The following is a 21,026-nucleotide window of genomic DNA, read 5'->3' as shown; positions in this document are numbered from 1 at the left end:
CTCAACCAGACCAGATTCCAGCCAGTCCCTAACAGCTCCGTTTTTAAAACATTCATCATGGTACTAACATCCACTTTATTTTGAGGGGAAATTATGGCTTTCTTTTTCTCTTCAGAAAAGACTATCTGGGGGCTAGAGAGGGCGTAGTGACTAAGAGTACTAGTCGCTCTTCCAGAGGATCCAGGTTTGATTCTCAGCACTCATTGACAGCTCAAACTCCAGTCCCAAGGGATCTGATACCTTGTGGCCTCTGTAGAGACCAGGCACACACATACACAGACATATAAGTAGGCAAAACAGTCACACACATTAAAAAAGCATACAAAACAACAAAAACACTCAGTAGGGGCTGGAGAGATGCTCTTTCAGAGAACAGTTTCCAGCAACCATATCAGGTCCCTCATAACTGGATGAAAGTCTAGCTTCAGGGGATTCAATACACTGTTCTGGTCTTTGAAGGCATCTGCATGCACACAATGCAGACACAGATATAGGTGCGCTCTCTCTCTCTCTCTCTCTCTCTCTCTCTCTCTCTCTCTCTCTCTCTCTCTCTCATACACAAATAAATCTTAAAAATAAAAGACAAGAAATGACTATCAGACATTTAAGCCTATGGTAGCTCCTAAATTGACACACAGGTTTTGGGGATCAAATAATGCATAGGCTCAAGTAAGCCTCCCATATCAGGAACTGAGGACACATAATACTCCCAGAGTCTCTTGAGCATTACCTTGGTCTCTTCGTAGGTGCATTAAGCAGAGTGACTTTTTCTTCCATCTCTCTAACAAAAGAAAAATAAAGTTATGTGAGTGAAATACTAGGTACATTGCAACCATGTTCTTTTAATACACTTCCTGGACTAAATCTTATAACCATATGCATGCATTGTACAACTGAGTTACACAGGCCTGACAGTGTATGACTTGTTAAATACAAAGTGGCAGCATTTGAGGTTTTTGCTTTATATGTATGAGAAATGGTCCAGACTGGAATAGGAAGCCCTGAGAGCCTCTCCATCTGATCTGCCCACTGACTCACAAACACATCTCCAATCCTGGGCTTGTTATCTTTCTGCCAAGCCAGCTTTCCTTTCTGAGTTTGCTATTTTTATAACTGACAATCCTTCCTTCTCTTCTAATCAACTCTTGTCAACTCTGACTCTCCTCTCCCTTTCTTCACCATGCCACTCTGTAGTCTTACACAGCACCTTTTAAAATGTCCTCTCCCTCCCTCTCTCCTCTCCCCTGACATAGGGTCTTCCTATATAGTACAGACTGGCCTTGAACTTGTGATCTCCCAATGGATGTGGCCTTCCATTGCTATATAACATTATACTAAACTACTGTACCCTTTCTGCTACTCTTCCTGCCCAAGCTCTCTACCTTGGTTCTAGGCAGCTTCGCTTCCCTTCTGACTCAAAAACACAGCAGTGCCTCCTGGCCAGTCTTGCTTGGGAGAATCCCAATCAGTCCTTACGTCCTAACCTAATCCAACAAGGGATACAAGTTCTACTGTCCAACTTCTTTAGGCGCCCCTCTCATCACATAAACTGTCTTCTAATTCAAACACCTAATTCTTCTGTATTCTCTTTCTTTTTAAGATTTATTCTATTTTTATTTGTGTGTCGGGGGACATATATGCACATGAATGTAGATGCTAGCTAGCAGAGGCCAGAGGAGTCAGATTACCGGGAACTGGAGTTACAAGTGGCTGTGAGCTATCTCAAGTTCTCAAGTGAGTGCTGGAATTGAACTCAGATCCTCTGCAAAAGCAGCAAATGCTTAACCCCTAAAGCATCTTTCCAGCCTGTGCACTCTCTTGTGAACTAAGTTTGACCTTTAAGAGTCCCCACCATTTTTCTCTTTACTCACAACCTGTATTCCAGCCAGGCTCACCATTCTACACAAATGTATGTGTAGAATTCTCGGGCATCAATAACTTTTGAAAGCTCTTCAGAGAACTTGGCCAGGTCTAGAATCACTAATCTAGCCAAATAAAATTTGTGTCCCCAGAGTATTTTACACAACTTACTGTATTTATGCCTTTCATTCTATTTTTTCTCTGCCTAGAATATGGCATCTTATATTTTACAAAGCACAAAGTGAAAAATAAAATATTTAATTAAAAATTAATTGAAAAATTTCAGTTAAGAAATAAAAGCCATGATTTTATTGTTGAAAAATAAGCTATATATAAATTTAAACATGCTTAATGAATTGCAAATGATAATAGTGCCTAAATATGCACATAAATAGAAACATATAGGCTGTATAACACATAATCCTAGATATTGAAATACTGATTATAAAACAATAAGGCTCAGGAAACACTGGGGAAAGGGGAGCTGAGAGAATTTAAGAGCTAGATGATGGGAAGAAAGCTATGAAAGGATGTCTTTTGACATGGCATGGCTGTTGTTCTCATGAGCTCACTGAAGTTAGAGCTACCTGTGCAGATCTGATCAACAGGACCAGTTAATGTCCCCTAAGCAATAGTATCTAAGATTCAATAGTTTTTTGTTGTTGTTGTTGTTGTTTTTAAGTGAGATGGTATGAAGGTGGGAGGGGGAAATTCTGGGAGCCTCTGGGGATGTGAAAGGGAGGAGTTGGTGGTAGATAGGATCAAGATATATTGCATATATGTATTAAACTGCACAAGAATAAATAAAAGGGCTGGAGAGATGGCTCAGTGTTTAAAAGCACTGTCTGCTCTTCCAAAGGTCCTGAGTTAAATTCCCAGCAACTACATGGTGGTTCACAACCATCTGTAATGAGATCTGGTGCCCTCTTCTGGCCTGCAGGCATACATTCAGGCAGACCACTGTATACTTAATAACTAAATCTTTAAAAAAAAAAAAAAGAATAAATAAAAGATATCCTAAAAAATGAATAAAACAAAGGGACTGGAGAGATGGCTCAGTGGTGAAGAGCACTGGCTGCCCTGACAGGAACCAGGGCTTTGATCCTATATCTACAGCAGCTCACAGAGGACTGCCGCTCCAGTCCAAGGCCATCTGTGGCCCTCTTTTGTTCTCTTTGGCACCAGGTATGTATGTGGTGCAAACATACATGCAATTAGACACACAAAAAATAAAAATAAATAAATCTTAAAAAACAAAACAACTAAAAACCAGGAAAAAAATAATTATGGAACAAAAATTTCATTGTACCCTAAACTATAGAAGGATTAGAAGGCTGGGCATGGTGGCGCAAGACTTTAATCCTAGCACTAGGGTGGCAGAGGCAGGCGGATCTCTGTGAGTTCAAGGCCAGCTAGTTCTAGGATGGGCTCCAAAGTAACAGAGAAACCTTGTCTCAAAGAAAAAAAAAAAAGGATTGAAAGAAAATACAGGAAAAAGAGGTTCAGAACATAGACAAGACAAAGCAGAGGCAATAAGAGCAAAACTGAAACATGGAATACATCAAATCAAAAAGCTTCTATACAGCAAAGGAAACAACATAGTGAAGAAAAGCCTATAGGGTAGGAGAAAAACTGACAAGTTCATCTGATAAGGGGCTAATTTCTTGAACACACATGAAGAACTTGAATATTCAATTAAGAAAATAACCCTAACCTCATTTTTTTGTTTGTTTGTAAACAAGGTTTCTCTGGCTGTCCTGGAACTCGCTCTGTAGACCAGGCTGGCTCGAACTCACAGAGATCCTCCTGCTCTGCCTCCTGAGTGCTGGGATAACCTCATTTTTAAAATAGTAATTTGAATAGACACCCTTAAACATAAAAAAGGAAACAAAATGACATGTATATAAGAAAAATTCAATATCACCATCACCAAGACAGCAAACCAAAACCTGGGAAGATTTTCTTGCCCCAATCAAAAGAGCTAAAAAGTAACATAACTGGCAAGAATGTGGTGAGACAGGACTTATACACTGTTGGTGATAATACAAATTAGTATGCTCTAGTATGGAGATAATACAAATTAGTATGCTATAGTATGGAGGTTCTTCAAAAAAACTAAAAATAGGCTGATGGATGCCTATAATCTCAGGGCTTGGGAAGCTGAGGCAGGAGGATGGCATGTTTGATGTCAGCCTGGGTTACAGAGCAAGGTCCTGTCTCCAAACAAAAAAACCCCTATCCTAAGCACCTAAATGCAAATCTTAGGCTACTAATGCCTCAATTGTAGAATAAAAGATATGAAGAGACAGAGAGCTCTTGGTTATATCAGGACAATTCCAGAGTAAATAGTTAAAGAGGTAAAAGTGAGGAGGTACCCTTAAGCAATGAGAGCAGGGTGTTGGGGAAGGAAAGAGCACCCTTCCTCGTGTACTGTCAACCATCTCTGGATGAAGTGATTTCTTTGTAGATTACCTCCTGCGTTTCCTGAGAAGGGGGAGATCCAGAAGTTCATCTGCAGTGGGTCTCTGCTCAGGATCCTAAACAATAAAAAAGGTTAGCTTTCTTTTACAGTGAATGGACAATATGGAATCTAATGAAGAATTTTACTTTTGTAGATAAGTTAGCTAAAGAACAATATGCACATACTTTCATCTTTAAAATTATAATTTCCAAGAATGAGAGGCCCAAAATGCCTGTTAATATATCCTGTCTCCTAGACATAATAGGGAAAATGCACCCATGAATTCTCAATAATATGGTTGCTGAGTAAGATCAGCATAGTGACTCCACCAGTTAATACGTCAACAAGGACGGGAACGTCCGCATGGTCCCAGCTCTCCATCAAGAGCTACCAGTAGTCAATGCTGCTAAACAAGGAACAATGAGTTCTCCACAAACGAGTCCCTTCATAGGTTGTCCAAACCCAAGTGGTCAGCCCTAGACACATGTACATACAAGACAAGAGTGTTGGATCCTCTGGAATAGGAGTAACACATAGTTGTGAGTGTGAGTAACACACCATGTGGGTGCTTGCCTTGCAATTGAACCTGTGTCCTTTGGAAGATCACCCAGTGCTCGGACCTGCTGAGCCATCCCTCCAGCCCAATAATGCTAACTTTATATAACCAGGACCAATGCAAGTTATCCTTCTCTCCCTAGACTCTGGACTCCATAGGTTATAGACACGTGTACATATATATGCATGAATATATTTACATGTGTCAATAATAAAGAAGAAATCAAGAATTTGGGAGGAGGGACATGGGAGGAATTAGAGGGGGAGAGTGGGGGCAGGGGTGATGTGCATCCATACATGAAGTTCTCAAAAAAAGGGCCTAGAGAGATGGTTCAGCAGTTAAGAACACTTGACTACTCTTCCAGAGGCTCTGAGTTCAATTCCCAGTAACTACATAGTGGCTTACAACCATCTATAATGGGATCTGATTCCCAATTCTGGTGTGCATGAAGACAGAACACTCATATATGTAAAATATATGAATAAATAAAATTTTAAAACAACAAGAAAACTATAATAAAAAAATTATAGTTTCTTGCCAGGTGTGGGGGAGCACACTTTTAATTCCAGCACTCACGATGTAGAGGCAGGTAAATAAATCTTTGTGATTCAGCCTGGTCTACAATGCAAGTCCCTGGCCAGTCATAATCAGACTTTGTTTCACAAAAATGACTTTATTCTTATGTTACATTCTCATGTTTAATGCTTATCAATCATCTTGCTATGACAAACCCTGCTATGATGAGGATTTGTATAATGTGCCCTCCTCATCTACTCAGTTAAGACAGCAACTTTCAAAGCCTAACACATAAGCACTGAGTCACCTCGGCACTTGTAAAGAGAAATTTCTGGGCTTTATTCCGAGGCTCTGCGGTCTGAGGTAAGACCCAGGAATCTTCTTTTTCCATATAAAACTCTCCAACTGGGTGATTCTGATGCTGGTGGCTTTCTGGCCATACCATCAGTAACACTAGGACTCAATACACAGTAAAGGAACTTTAATATGGCTATATATATTCTTTATGTTCAGAATTTAAAATAGTACCTGACTGTAGGTTGTTTTCTGTTTGTTTGTTTATTCTGAGACAGGTATCCTGGCTGTCCTGGAATTTTCTCTGTAGACCAGGCTGGTCTTGTACTCACAGATATCCCTCTCTGCCTCTGCCTCCTGATTGATGGGATTAAAGGTGTGCACCACCACAGCCCAGAATGATTGTAGTTTTATAAAATCAAACTAATCTTCCTACAAGGTGTGATGGTGTATAGAGTTTCAGCACTCAGGAGGCTGAGACTGGAGGATCACAGCAAGCTCCAGGCCAGCCTGAGCTATGTAATGACACCTTGTTTAAAACAAAAACCAACGGGAGGCAGAGGCAGGCGGATCTCTGTGAGTTCGAGACCAGCCTGGTCTACAAGAGCTAGTTCCAGGACAGGCTCCAAAACCACAGAGAAACCCTGTCTCAAAAAAAAAGCAAAAAAAAATACAAAAAAAAAAATAAAACAAAAACCAAAACTGGACCATAAAAAATAGAACACAATCTAGATGTTAAAATCATCTTACAATTACATATTTCCAAAATAGAAAAAAGTAAAGGCTGAAGAGACTTCTTATCTGTTAAGAGCATTGGCTGCTCTTCCAGAGGACCTGGTTCAATTTCCAGCAACCACATGGCAGTTCACAACTATAATTTCAGATCTGTAACTTCAGATCCAGGGGATCAGACACTGCCACACAAACATGTGCAAGCAAAACACCAATACACATAAAATAAAAATAAATATTTAAAAAACTGTTTTAAAAAGTAGAATGAAGTAAGGCTTTGTTTGCTAAAGCACACAGATGCCATGAATTACCAATGCTTATCCTGAGACAAGTCTGAGGAGGGAGATGTGGTTTTGTGTGTTTCATATCTACGTCATACCGCAAACACGGCAGCTACATGAAATAAATGAATAACTACATTAAGCCTACCTGGTCAAGGCAAGCGTGGACCAACTGGATCAGTTCCAAAGAATACTGACTAGAGTCAACTTCCATGGCCCGGATCCCCTGCACAATCTTCACACATAGGTTGAGTGGATTCTAGAAGAAAAGGAAGACTGCATTGCTCCTAGTTATGTAAAGATAGCATTATTGAGGTCTGAAGAATGGCTCAGCAGTTAAGGGAACCAGGTAGTCTCCCAAAGAACTCAGGTTCAATCCCCAGCACCCACATGATGGCTCACAACTATGTACTACTGCTATTCCAGAATATCCAACACTCTCTTCTAACTTCTGCAGACACCAGGAACTCAAGTGGTGTACAGATATACATGCAGGCAAAATACTCATATGAACAAGATAACTAAAAATTTTTAAAAGGAAAACAAAAAGCATTCTACCGAGCAGGTACCCGGAGGTATCAGTGACTCTCCAGGGAAGTGGCAACAGTTCTGTATGAGCTGATTCCATCTTAGAACTATTAGGATGTGTCGGGAAGAAGGGGAGATGTGTTGCTGCTGTTGGATGGAATGAATCAAACTCTAGCACAGACACCAAAACCAGGACTGTGGAGTGAACAATATATTTCCTCAGATTACAATCTCACCCTTCAGCTGAATCTCAAGATAAAGGGAAACAACCAGGTGCAGGAGCACAGGGAGGCAGAGACAAGAGGATCAAGGTCATCCCTGGATAGACAGTGAGGCCAGTGTGCTCTACAGGAGACCTTGTGCCCCCCTCCACACGCACAAAAAGAAGCATGATTAAGCATGCTTCTTGGTTTCCTTAATTCCCTTGCTAACTAAGCTGCCTCCAGTAAAACAATCACAAAGTATCTTAAGATACAGTAGTTAACACAGTGTAACAGAGCTACAATCACCTGACTGAGGAACTACTACAAACCAGACAGGCATATTACACACATCGTTTTTATCTTTAAAAATATAATGTAAGGAAACTATTAGATCATTGACTTGTACACAAGAAAAACGGAGCTCAGAAATATAAAATAACTTGTCCAAAATCACAGATAGTAAAAAGCAAGGCACCATGCCACCCAAAGTCTGTGCATTCCATAAGTTGTTTCTCTTGCACTCTATTATTGGGGGAATTAGAGGAGATACCAATTGGGATAAGAAATGGGTCTCGAAATAGACCAGTGAGTCTGCTTTACCTTACATTTGCTTTTCTCCATATTCGATATCAGGAAATCTCCACGGGGAGATACACATCATTTCCATGTTACAGTGGTGAAACAGGACCACAGAAATGATTTGTCTACATTCTCACACCTGGTTGTAGCAAAGTGGGTAATTAGAATCCTCTTCAGCTGCTCCAAAGTGAGGTCCGTGGAGTAGAGCCAACAGTGGCATCTGGGAGCTGGTGAGGAGCACAGACTTTTGCCCATCCCACCCCTACCTGGTCAAACAGAATCTACATTGTAATAAGATGTCCACATGATTCCAAATGTGTATTAAAGTTTGAGAAACAGGTTTTTTGTTTGTTTTTACATTAGGGTTTAAAGAAGAGAAAAGAAAAAAAGATTTGCTGTCCACAGAAACAAAGGTGATCTCTACTTAGAGAGTGTGTGATGTTTCAAAATACTCTGGTAAGTGTTATACATTATATGTTTTAGCTTGAAAACAAGACAAAACTAAGAGACTTTTTAAAATTACAGTCAACAAATTCAAGTTCAGTGTTCCAACTGCTTGCTTATGGTCATCTCAACAGATGAAATCAAGCTGGAGATAAACCTGGCTATAGCATTTTAATTACAGACCATAACCCAGAATGTAACTATATGCTTTTTTGTTTGTTTGTTTTACTACAGGTGATTTCTGTTCAGGAAATTAGAAATTCAGGGATAAATAAAGTTGATTCACTTCAACATGTATCGCATTGCAAAGACATATGGGGCAATATCCAACTTACTGTGGCATCAAATGTTCTTTTTAGAGTAAGTAGTTCAAAAATGACACAGCCAACTGCCCAGATATCAGACTTGAAATTGTACTTTACTCCTTGGCAGAGCTCTGGAGACATGTAATATGGAGTACCCACAAGCTAAACAACAAAAACAAGAAATACAGAATTATCTTCTCTTCTCGGATAACCATATAAACACTTCAATAGCTAAATTGCAGGAATTAGCAATAACAATCACAAAACGTCCATTAGTCAGTTGCAAAAAGGTTTTCATGATATGATGCCAACTTAAGGAGAAATAGTGATACTGGGAATTGAGCTCAGTGGGTCAGTGGGTAGAGGAGCAGTCCAGCAGAGCAGGAGAAACAGTATTCATAGCAACTCCTGAGTCACTTACCAAAGGGCAATTTTTGGTAACCCATTATGGAGAGCTTGGAAGACTAAAGCTCAGTGGTTCAAAGCTCACACAGGAGACTGGCCTCGAACTCACAAAGATCTGCCTACCTCTGAACGTGTGCCACCACTGCCCGGCCCTAATGATCTTTGTTAATTAGGTAGGATGGCTCAGCTGCTAATGGACTTGGTGCCAAACCTGACGTCTGAGTTCAATCCTCAGGATCCACATGGTAAAAGGAGTGAAGTGACTCCCATGGGTTTTCCTATAAGCTCCATATGCACCTATGCATGCATGCACATATGCATGTATACTCACACAAAACAAAATGTAACAAAGAACATATTAAGGGGGCTATAGAGATGGCTCTGTGGTTAAGAGTACTTATAGCTCTTGAAGAGAACCCAGGTGTGGTTCCCAGCATCCACATTAGGTGGCTCACAACTGCCTATAACTCCAATACCCTCTATGATCTCTGTGGGCACCTACACTCATGTGGTGTATATAAACTCATGCAGGCACACGTGCGCGCGCACACACACACACACACTTTAAAAAAGTTCAAGATAAAGGCAATACTCACTGTCTCAGCCATGGAATACTCAGAATTAAGTTTCTTTGCTAGGCCATAGTCTCCAAGCTTTATCAGGTTTGCCTTGGTCAGAAAAATATTTAATGTCTTTATATCTCTAAAAAAGAAGGTGTCATGTATTAAATCCCTGTGACAATGACCTAACCTCCCCCCTTCCCCTTCCCTGGGATCCGTACAGAATAAAAGTGACTGCTACCACCACTTGGGCTTCTGTCACTCCTACAGCAGTCAGCACCAGTTTACTACTGAAGAAGGGCTTAGGAAGTAAAGGCAGAGCATGACTTCACAGCAACGGAGAGTCTGACAGATCAGTGAGGCCACCGAGAGAAGAGCCAGATAATGAAACAGTGCTCCAGACAACCATACTCTTATGACGTTACGTACACTGCCTTCTCAGCTACTAGCTAGGCCTTGAATTAAATACCGTAACAGACAGATGGTGCCAAAGTTTCAAATAATCTGTTAAGGCACAAGAGACTGCATGCCTCAGAAACAATATTCTAGGCTGTTTCAGTCATCTAAATAAGCTACTGGCCACTTTTCTAAAAATGAACCGATAATATAACACAATCTCTATATGGCTCACTCTGTGGCTTCCTTTTTTTTTTGGTTTTTTGGGACAGGGTTTCTCTGTGGCTTTTGGAGCCTGTCCTGGAACTAGCTCTGTAGACCAGGCTGGTCTTGAACTCACAGAGATCCGCCTGCCTCTGCCTCCCGAGTGCTGGGATTAAAGGCGTGCGCCACCATCGCCCGGCTTCTCTGGCTTCTTTTATTGCAAAATGTGAGTAAATTGGAACAATATAGTTAAAAAGTGATAACCATGCAATGTAGGCACTTTGTATCTTCAAAGAAATACAGTCTAACTAAATGGACTAACTACTAAAAGAAACTCTGGCATATTATAATCAATTGTGAGCAAGAATACAATAATTTGGAAATGTTCTTATAAGAGCTTTCTTCTATTGCAAGAACCGAATGGTAACCTTTCTCCCCAAAGTTTCATCAAGTAAAGACTTGGCCAAATCATCCGAAATGAACAGGCTTTTATTTAAATCAAAATAAAATTACAGTAGAAACAACAATTGCCAACTACTCTACCTCAGAGAAAACATTCACGGTGAATTCCCTTTCCAGCACTTTGTGGCTTTAGAGATAGATCAGTGAACTCAACTCTAGAGTACAACTAAAGAATGACTAAAGAGCTCAGCGACTTAGCAGCTGAGATTCTTCTCAGATCACAAACCTGTATACCCTCAGAGACTGAAGACAACATCCCTCTTTATCCACTCTTTCCCCCTAATTTACAGTGGAGAAACCTTGACAAGAGTATGACAATGGGAGATCCTTCTGGTAGAGAATGGGAGGTAGTGGAGATTCCAATCCACAAGTTTCTTTCCAGTCATTACCTATGGAGGATCCCAGCTTTATGGATACAGCTCACTGCTGACACAATCTGAAAAAGGTACCACACCACCATCTGCAGATTCAAAGTCACATTTGGATTAGAAACAAAAACTCCATTTAAATAAAGACACACACACACACACACACCAAAAGAAGTGCAACCAGAGGTTACAACTCAACATGACTTGACAGCCCTTGCTGGTAGGTTGAGTAGGCAAAGAGAAGTAGTAAGGGTGAAAAGAAAACGCAGGTCATCTAAAATAGTTCCAAGGTCATGACATACAGGATGGTAAAGCAGACTTGTGGAAAGAACCCCAGGAAGAATGCAAAGGTACAGAAAACTGGGCATACCAGTATGCAGTAATAGAACCAGGAAAGAAAGCCCATAGTGAATCATGGTGTGGAGGTAAAGCGTTAGGAAGCAGCTATAGACAGCTTCCTTGTTAGAGGTTTCCTTTCTCATGAATATCACTCAGAGCCTGGAAGGAGTCTGAACAAAAGGAGAAAAACACTCTTCATTGTTGAAAGAGTAAATGCAGAACCAGAATGCAAGAATTAAACATAATTCTAGCTTCCTTCCACACAGATGAATTACCTCTTCCTCGAACAACTTGTCCTTCTGACGAAGGATTTTGTCATACAGGTTCCCTCCTGCAATTAACAAGAAACAGGTTGAGGAGCTCAGTGGTGATAAAAGCGTGGATCCTGTGTTAATAGGGGTTTTAACAAGTGACATCAGGAAATGAAGGGTTCTGCTTCCTTTCCAAAGGAAATTATTTCTCCCCTCTTGGTTTTTTACATAGGTACAAAATTCTTCCAATCTCCGAGTCAGAAATATTTGTCCAAAGTCTCCTCCCCAACACAAGAGGCTCAATACGAGAAAGGGAACGATCAGCTTTAGAAAACCTTAAGACAGCTTCAAAGCTCTTCTCTGCTAGACTCCCTAGAAGCAATCTGCACTTTCGGCAGCATGACTACTAGGACCTGTGGGTTGCACCTCTGATGCACAGATTTAAGAATACAGTGTTTATCAACAACTCCTGCTTTGCACGGAGAGGGTTACTAAAATTTAGGGTGTGTAAACTTCATCTTATTCCCTACCCACAGCTCCAGTTTATGATTAAAGTTTTACAGTTCTCCTCCCTGCAATTCAGTAATGGAGAGAAAAAATAAGAAAGAAAATAATTTTTTCTAGTTCCCCTTAACCACAAAGGAAGTGAATTATGTAAGGTTTGTGCTCTTTCAAAAACTACTTGCACATTTAGGGCTGTTCAGAGCCAGAAACAGTGCAGGTGAATATGCTGGTGCCTCCTCACCGTGAAGCTCAGAAAAGGGCTCTGGGGACTCTTATGTATAGTAAGGTCTGTATCAAACACTTGCTACGTACAAGAACTCAATAAATCTTTAGAATCAACAAACTCATTTAAGATGAGGAAACAATGTTGTTATTTTGCTTAAGGTGAAAGAGCAATGGAACTTGGGAAATGAGGTCAGTAGGTATTTTTTTAAAGATGTATTTATTTATGTATTTATTTTACAGTGTTCTGCCTGCATGTAGCCCTATACACCAGAAGAGGGCATCAGATCTCAATATACTGGTTGTGAGCCACCATGTGGTTGCTGGGAATTGAACACAGGACCTCTGGATGAGGTCCATCTCTACAGCCCCAGTATTTTGTTTCTAAACAACTAGACAGAGTTGCTATCTATAAGAAAATTCATCAAAGAACTCAGAAACCAGAAAAATAAGGCCACATCATGTTATTGTTCTCATTCATTTATGATCTTTAGACTACTTATCAGTAGGACAGCAGTAACTGAAGCTAAGTAAACAAATATCCCATAAGATTTCATTAAACACCGAGGCAGGTGGATCTCTGTGAGTTCGAGGCCAGCCTGGTCTACAAGAGCTAGAAAAAAAAAAGAATTTAAAATAAACACTACATTGTTTGGTACTAGTCTACACTATGTCTAAAATGATGAGCCAATGCCATTCCATGAGGAAAAATCTTGAAAAATTTATACAAAACACAACTGAAAATAATTTAAAGAGCCAGAAGTGGTGGCTTAAAATCTCAGTGCTGGGGAGGCAGAAGCAGGAGGACCGCCACCAGTTCTACGCCAGTCTGGGTTAGATATTGAGTTCTTTACCAGCCTGAGATACAGCGAGACTCACAAAAACAACTAAAAACCCAGAAAGAACCTATCCTCCCCCAACAAAACTCAGTAAGAATAATTTGAAGATGGCCAGAAATGGACACCACAAGAAAGTGACAATGGAAGGGAACTCCTCCCATACTCCGAACATCACCTCAACCCTTCCTACTCCGGAATCCACTCACAGTCTATCACTGTCCGTCTTTGCTTACACCCCTCTCCCTCACTGCAATCGGCCTTACCATTACAGTACTCCAGCTCAATCAGCAGGGTGGTGTTGTCCATGAAGTGGTTGTAGTAGGCAATGATGTTGTCATGCTGCAGCAGCGCCAGGATGACAATCTCATTCAAGGCATCGCGACGCTCCTTTTCAGAAAGTCGAGTCAGATCGACTTCCTTCCACACCACCAGTGAGTCATCCTACAACACAGTAGCAGGAGCATTGTGTTTTCTTCTTGCCTGGCAGTGCACGGATCCATACCCAACCTGTGAGCCTAGAAAGAAAACCTCCTAGAGGGGCAAAGAACGACTCTTTACTTTTTCCTTTTAATAGACTTTAAAGGTTCTGCACACAATTATTATAATTTGCTGAAGAACTAGGGGAAGTAAAGCATTAACGTATAATTTTCCGGCCTAGAGAGATGGCTCAGTGTTTAAGTGGGTGTATTGCTTTTGCAGAGGACCAGAGTTTGATTGCCGGTGTCAACCTTGGGCAGCTCACAAGTGCCTATAACTTTAGATCTTGGGAGGACTGAGGTGGGATCCAATGTCCCTGACCTCTGAGGGGACCTGCACTCACTTGCATATATCCATGTATAGACAGTGAACTAAAAATAAAACTAAATCTTTAAAAAAAAAAAAAAAGCTACTCTGAGGGCTGGCAAGATGGCTCAGTGGGTAAAGGTGCTACTGCCAAACCTAATGACCTGAAGTCAAGCCCTAGAGCCTGCATGGTGGAGGAACTGACACCCACAAGTTGTCCTCTGACCCCTCCACACACATAATAATAAATGCACAAAATAAATAAATGTAGAAAAAAATGAAACCATTACTTTTGTTGCTACCCATAATTTGCACAGTATCAGTTCAGGTAGAAGTCTCTGACGAGAGCAGAGCTAAGGACTCTACTGAGGGATGCTGCTGGTCCCTAGTCATAAAGGGCTGGTGGTAGTGCGAGAATGTGGGGGAGAGAGAACACACGGCAGCCTCTACAGCTGACAACAGGGCCTTGTAAAATCAAAGTATTAAGCCTGCCTGATTCCATACATTTAAACTTCATAATTTTTATTTATTCTTCCAGAATCAGAATGTCCTAGTCTTATTATTTTTTTAATCCCCATAATCTGCAGTTATTTCCATGCAAAATGCCCTAACTTGATTTTGGGATAATTCTAATTCTTTAGATATGTTTCCTATCCTACCAGCACCATCACCGACATTAGCATTCCTGTCCCTGCTTCTGCAAGGCCTTTAAAACTCTCTTCTGGAAAACTCTGGCCCTTTTATCATACATGTGAGTGAGCCATTCTTTTATTTCGGCACCTGTGCACTCAGAGTCCCCCATTCTTTTTCCTGACATACATCCGCGCCTGAAACCCTGCTTACTAACCAGGCTGACTGTCCTTCTCACCAAATTCTATCTAGAGGGGAAGGGCTACTTCTAATAAGCTTTGTAAATCCAGATCTAAGAAACAGTGGATGATACAGATAATGTCAACGTTTCTGAGAAGCGTGATAAAAAGGAACTCAAGGCTAGTATGCGAGTCCGACACGCTAACAAAGGAAAGAAACGTGAGACTGGAGCTATCGTCTAAGATTTATTCTAAACCTTGAATGAGTGAGCCACTTAAATACACTGGCTTCAATGCTAGAAAACAGCGCGGACACTCATTTTGAGCACGAGTAAGAAGATGACATTATTCTACCACTGTTAGAACGGCACACGCTGGGGGCTGGAGGCGTGGCTCGGTGGTAGAATGCCTTCCTTAGCATTGGCAGAGCCTGTTTCATCCTCAGCCCAAAAAAATGCTGGCTGGGAGCAGACGCTAGAATTGCAGGTGGATGAATCACCTTCTGCAAGCTCAGCAAGTTCTCATTAAATGTTTACCCTAAAGCTAGAGCTTTAAGGCTGGCGTGATTAAGCCCAATGCATGGTGAGTTTTGGGGAGCAGAACCATCACTACAGGGTTTTAAATCAGTGCATACTCTTAATTTGAGAGTCAGTGATCCCTGGGTCTCTCCAAAGGATGTGAACTTTGCAAGGTGGGAAAGATGGCTTGGCTTTCCCGGGTTCTCAAAGAAAGGGGTCCTTATCCCTCCTATAGTTAAGAGCTAGTTACACCAATAAAGTATTTCCCTTACACAAGTACTGAAGGATTAGCAAGGAGAAAAAAAAAGATACGATGATCTTCCTGGTGATCTAGAAAATCCTCCAACTGGATGATCACTAATGAATTTAAAAATAACGACACTACGAGCAGAGTTGATGTCAGTGGGGTATTCAGAAGTATACACGAACTCCCCATCCCGACCTTGAACAGCTGGAAGACTATTCACGATGTGCAAAGCACCTTCGTTTAGACCTCAAAATAACCTTTAAAAAAGTAAAGGTAACTTTCTTTAGGGCAGTTATTGCTAAGTCCAGTTACAAACGGGAAAACGAAAGTTCAAAAGACTGCTCAGTGACTCGCTCGGTTCGCCCGGTGAAATAAAACTGACAGTGACAGAGGTGATCAAAGCAACTTCCTAGTGCGGGTGAACCGAAAGCGCGGTGGAGCCCCCTGAGGTATAAACCCAGAGGATGCCTGAACACAGAGGGCAAGCGGGACTGGCAAGCGGGGCCGGGAAGGAGGGCGCGGGGCGGCCCGACGGTGGCCGGAGCCGAGGGCCGCTACCTCGGTGCGGCGGTACAGCGTGGCCTCCCCGAAGGCGCCGCGGCCCAGGACGCGGATGGGGATGTAGTGCAGCTCCTCCTGCTCTGCCGCGCCGCCGGCTCGCGGCCCCGGGCTGGCGCTGGGCCCCGGGCCCGAGTCCCCGCCACCTCCGGACTCGCTTCCAAAGTCCGAGTTGATGGAATCGCAGTGTCGCTCGTACTCGCCCAGCACCGACATGGCGGAGGCCCGCGGATCCACGGCGGGCAGCGCCGGCCGCGCACCGCCTTACTCGCCTCAGAAGCCCGCCAGCGGCTTAGGCGGCCCCGCGGCCCAGTGAGCTTCCATGGTGGCTCCTGCCCCCTGACCCGGAAGCGGTTCTCGGAGTTTCCGGCTCGCTGAGCTTTTCCTCCGCCTTCGCGTGCCCACTTGTTGCCCAGGAGTCCCGCGTACCTTGAGCGACGCCGGGCTTGGCGTCTGTGGGAGTCGTGGAAGCCGAAGGGCTACCCCACGGTGTCTCCTGGCCTACAGACCCCTTCCCTACACCCCCCCCACCGGCTCCCCGAGCTGCATCACACTTCCGCGGTGGCCCCGTCTCCTCTCAAGAACTGTGATTGGAGTGGCAATCACTTGAATTGTTTGAAGAGACACTATAGTAAGATACTGTAGCAAACTGAAATACTTCTGAGTTCGCACTCAGCAGGTCCAGCTCACTCCCCTATGACCACCATAGGTCCTCTCTTCACAACTCCTCAAATAATTTGTTTTGTTTTTCGAGTTAGGGATTCTCTGTGTAGCTAGAGCTGTCCTGGAACTCACTCTGTAGACCAGGCTGGGCTTGAACTCAGAGATCCACTTGCCTCTGCCTCTTAGTGTTGGGCTTAAAAGTGTGCGCTACCACCGCCTGGCGTAACTAAAATCTCTTAACTCTGCTTACTCTGTTCTGTCCTCACTTCTCATCTCCCACATTCAACATAACCAGATGCGGTTTTGCAGATCTTCGACAGTCTGATCGCATGAAAGATTCCTGAAGCACTAGGGCCAGACATCCTCCCCCCCCCCCCCCCCGTATTGGAGAACAGAGACAGGGATGTTCCCTACCCACAAGTCGTCAGGGAACTGCGATGCAGTCAATAGTTTCATTATTATGTTTCCTTAAGCAACTTCATAACTACTATGAACTTTAATTTTTTTTTAAGCCTATAAAGTTACAAGACTATTACCTACACCACAGAGTTGCCCTGAGAAGACACTATGCTAAAAGGTTTTTTTCCCCTCAACCTCACAGTACCGTAGAACAAGGTGTATGTGTTTGTCAGGGGCGGAGGGTGGAGGGGGTGGGGGTGTACCTTGTTTATCGCGATACAGATAGTTAAGAGGAGCTTGAGTCAAACCCAGCAATCTGGCCCCAGAACTAGGAAAGGGACAGGATGTGACAAGCTGAGAGGTTATGGAGCTGGAGCCCACTGTGCTTGTTGAATAGAAGCAATAAGTATAGCTTACACCGTTTGGTTTTTCCTGTATGGTGGAAAATTATCGGAGACTTTAAGACAAAGGACTATATGATTAGGGCTCTGTGTCCCAAGTGTTTTTTTTCTTTTCTTTTTTTTTTTTAAATTTATTTGTTTTTGTTTTTCAAGATAGGTTTCTTTGTGTAGCCCTGGCTGTCCCGGAACTAGCTCCGTAGACCAGGCTGGGTTCGATCTCACAGAGATTCTCGTGCCTCTGCCTCCTGAGTGCTGGGATTAAAGGTGTGTGCCACCACCACCCAGCCCCCAATTGCTGTTTGTTTGTTTAAATATCATTGCGTGTATATTCATGTTAGAGGTGGTGCTTCCATGGCACATACGTGGCGGTCAGAGGACAACTTTGTGGGATCTTTCCTTCGCATCTCCATGGTTTGGCATGGCAAGCTCCTTTACCAACAGGGCCTTCTAAAGGCTCTCAATGCTCCAGTCCTCTGAGGAGTCTCATTTATGCCTTCTTTTGTTCAAGTGCTCAGCTCAGTATTACTTTGAGCCCCATAGGGTAGGAGGAAGAACTCTGAAAGCAGTGTGGACAACAAAGGCTGGCGGAAAGGTGGTCAGGTAGGAGGCAATTTCTAGGTTAAGGTGCTAAGGCAGCAAGGATCACTGAGTGAAGAGGTCCAGATTCGGGAAAGCCATCTGAGCGACATCTAGGACTTGGTGATCAGTTGGGATATGCTAAGGTAGATGTAGGCGTTCGGGAAGTGCAGTCTACGGCTGTAAGTAGACAGAGATGATACACAAAGGAGGAAGATAGCTGCGTGAGGGTTGCGTTCCCATTTCTCTTCATTGGAGTTCCATCTAATATACGGTAACTTTTCACACTACATCTGGCTAGCAGACCACAAGGGATTTCTGTTGTCCGAGTGTACATTACGGCATCAGTCTCTGTAATGATAGTCTGCTCGTATGATGCTCGCACTGAACTAAATCTAACTCCTTTTCACATCCAGTCCAAACTAGTACAGCCCTCCCAAGCCATTAATGCTGTTGTTTTAAGGCTGCTTATCTCATATTCTGACATTTACTGATTTATTGCTATCTCCTTTTGTTAGAATGCAAGCTCCAAGAGAGCTTGGGCCTTGCTTTTCTCACGGCTGTATATCATCAGAACCAGAAACGTAGAGGTTGAGTGAATAGCAGGGTGTTATCCTCTGGCTATGCTATCCTGTCTGACTGAGAACTCCTGTTTACTTGCGCTGCTTTCAGTGTTCTAGATTATACAAGTTGTGAATTTCAAGCTCTCTCATTTATCAAAGACCAAGTACCTTCATGTGCCAGGTGCTGGATAATAGAATAAATATGGCTCCTACCTTCATGGAGTTCAGAGGCTTCCACATAACCTGAGAAAACAGGCTGTAACAATTTTGTCTAAGTGCTTTTACAAGTCCAAGGTTCCAGAAAGTCATTTAGGAGACATAGGTCCAAGCCGAACTTGTTGGGTGTGTGAAGGTTTCTCAGAGGCATATCCAAAGGAAAGTGTTACTAGTGGTTAGAAGGCACTTTGAGAATAGTGCCTCTTATTTATCTGAGTACAGTAGATTTTAGCTAAACTATGTTTAACAGAAAGTTGGTATATATTTGGGCTAAAATAATGGGGGGGGATTAGATTACTTATAATCAGAAGTGTTAACTTTCATCCCAAAAAATTAAGTCTTGCTGAAGCCTAACAATTCATTTTCCTGGTCTCTTTGCAGTGAACAACTAGGTAGCTTTCTTTAACTTGACTGCCCAAAACTGTGAATGGCTTTAGTTATAAAGCCTACATATCTTGAGTTTTAATGAACAGATTGTCCTTTTGCATCTTGAGAGTGTATAGAAAGTTCATGCTGAGTTTATTTTATTGGATTGAACTGAAACTAATTTTAATTTTTAGAGACAATGCTTTCACGTTGTAGCCCAAGCTGGCCTGAAACTATGTAGCACAGGCTAGCCTCAAATTCACTGTATGCTTCCTGCTTCGGCCTCATAAGTGCTAGGACTACAGGTGTCAGTCCCAGCCTAAAACTAATTATCGGTGAATATTCATAAATGCTCATCAGTTAAAAACTTTCGGTCAAAACAGACCATTTGCATTTTTTTGTACGTAGATCTTCTCTTTGATCCCATCTTTGTTATAAGGCTCATACGTCTGTGTATCAGCTTGGTAAAACAAGACAGCTGAGATCTGCCAGACTGTCAATAAAATCAAACAACTGACTGATATCGTATGTGATGGAGGGGCTGTTGGGACTCATTCTTTTCAGATGTTCTTCATACATCTTACAAACACCTTCCATGCACTCATTCACAGACTCATAGTCCTGCCTTCTGGCCTCTTGGTAGGCTGTACCAGCAAAATGGTATGAGACATCTTGCCAACGCTTTGTTGCAGGGGCCCGCTAATGCCCCAGAGTTGGGATTAAAGGCTTGCACCACCACCCCTGCCAGGCCTTTTGTTTTCTTTTTCAAAACAGGTTCCTCTGTGTTCCTGGCTGTCCTGGAATTCTCTTTGCAGACCGGGCTGGCCTCAAACCCACCTACCCACCACCACCCAGATATAAAAATTTAAATTATGTAGATGGCTCATATATGGGACATCACCAAACAGAGTAATTTATAAAGTATATATTAAATATAATAAATGAGTAATTTTCTTGAAACAAATTCATTTCTAAGTTTCTGAAAAGACTTTATTTCATGTGTTTGGGTGTTCTGCTCCATGTGCGTACATGCATGTACAGTGTGTGTGTATCTGGTGCCCACAAGGGTCAGAAGAGGGCATTTCTGGAACTAGAATTACTATGTGGATGCTGGGAACCAAACCAGGGTCTCCTGCAAGAGCAGAAGTGCTCTTCAGCACGAAGCCATTGCTCATTTCTAACTTTTGCTGGACTCAATATGCTCTCTAAAACATCAGTGAGAAACACTTCGGTGTGTATGCTGGGTACATGTACAGAGAGGCGAGAGGTCAACCATATGTGCCACTCCTCAGGACCGTCCATCTGGTTTTTAGACATGGTCTCTCATCAGGACCTAAAGCTCAATGACTAGACTACGATGACAGACCAGGGAGCCGCCAGGATCCACCTGTCTCCTCCGCTTCCCAGTACTGGGATCATAATCTCAGGCCACCTCTTATAAGCACTTGACCAGCCTCTTACATCAGTGCTAGGAATCAAACCCAGGCCATGCCCTTTGCTGACTGAGCTATCTCCGCAGCTTCCACAATCTTTGATGGTAAAATACACTTGGTCAGGCATAGTGGTTCATTCTTGCAATCGCAGTACCTGGAAGACTGAGGCATGGGGACTGCTATGA

The 21,026-nt window shown here is 42.6% G+C and overlaps 1 protein-coding gene across 1 annotated transcript in view; it reads right to left on the bottom strand.

Annotated features, from left to right (window-relative positions):
- The window catches only part of Nek9 (NIMA related kinase 9), a 38,460-nt gene extending 21,898 nt beyond the window's left edge, over nucleotides 1-16,562 (bottom strand). The window contains exons 1-9 of the mRNA XM_075948536.1: nucleotides 16,225-16,562; nucleotides 13,573-13,750; nucleotides 11,769-11,824; nucleotides 11,176-11,246; nucleotides 9,761-9,866; nucleotides 8,790-8,921; nucleotides 6,849-6,959; nucleotides 4,333-4,397; nucleotides 731-781 (exon numbers count right to left, since the gene is read on the bottom strand). Of these exons, the coding sequence (XP_075804651.1) occupies nucleotides 731-781; nucleotides 4,333-4,397; nucleotides 6,849-6,959; nucleotides 8,790-8,921; nucleotides 9,761-9,866; nucleotides 11,176-11,246; nucleotides 11,769-11,824; nucleotides 13,573-13,750; nucleotides 16,225-16,440 (986 nt within the window). The 5' untranslated portion in view covers nucleotides 16,441-16,562. The remainder of the gene's footprint in view (nucleotides 1-730; nucleotides 782-4,332; nucleotides 4,398-6,848; nucleotides 6,960-8,789; nucleotides 8,922-9,760; nucleotides 9,867-11,175; nucleotides 11,247-11,768; nucleotides 11,825-13,572; nucleotides 13,751-16,224) is intronic.
- Nucleotides 16,563-21,026: the final 4,464 nt, after the last annotated feature.

Source organism: Microtus pennsylvanicus, chromosome 14 (genome assembly GCF_037038515.1).
Source record: "Microtus pennsylvanicus isolate mMicPen1 chromosome 14, mMicPen1.hap1, whole genome shotgun sequence".
Classification (NCBI taxonomy): domain Eukaryota; kingdom Metazoa; phylum Chordata; class Mammalia; order Rodentia; family Cricetidae; genus Microtus; species Microtus pennsylvanicus.
The sequence above is the reverse complement of the archived record's forward strand: the minus strand, read 5'-3'. Positions and strand labels throughout refer to the sequence as shown.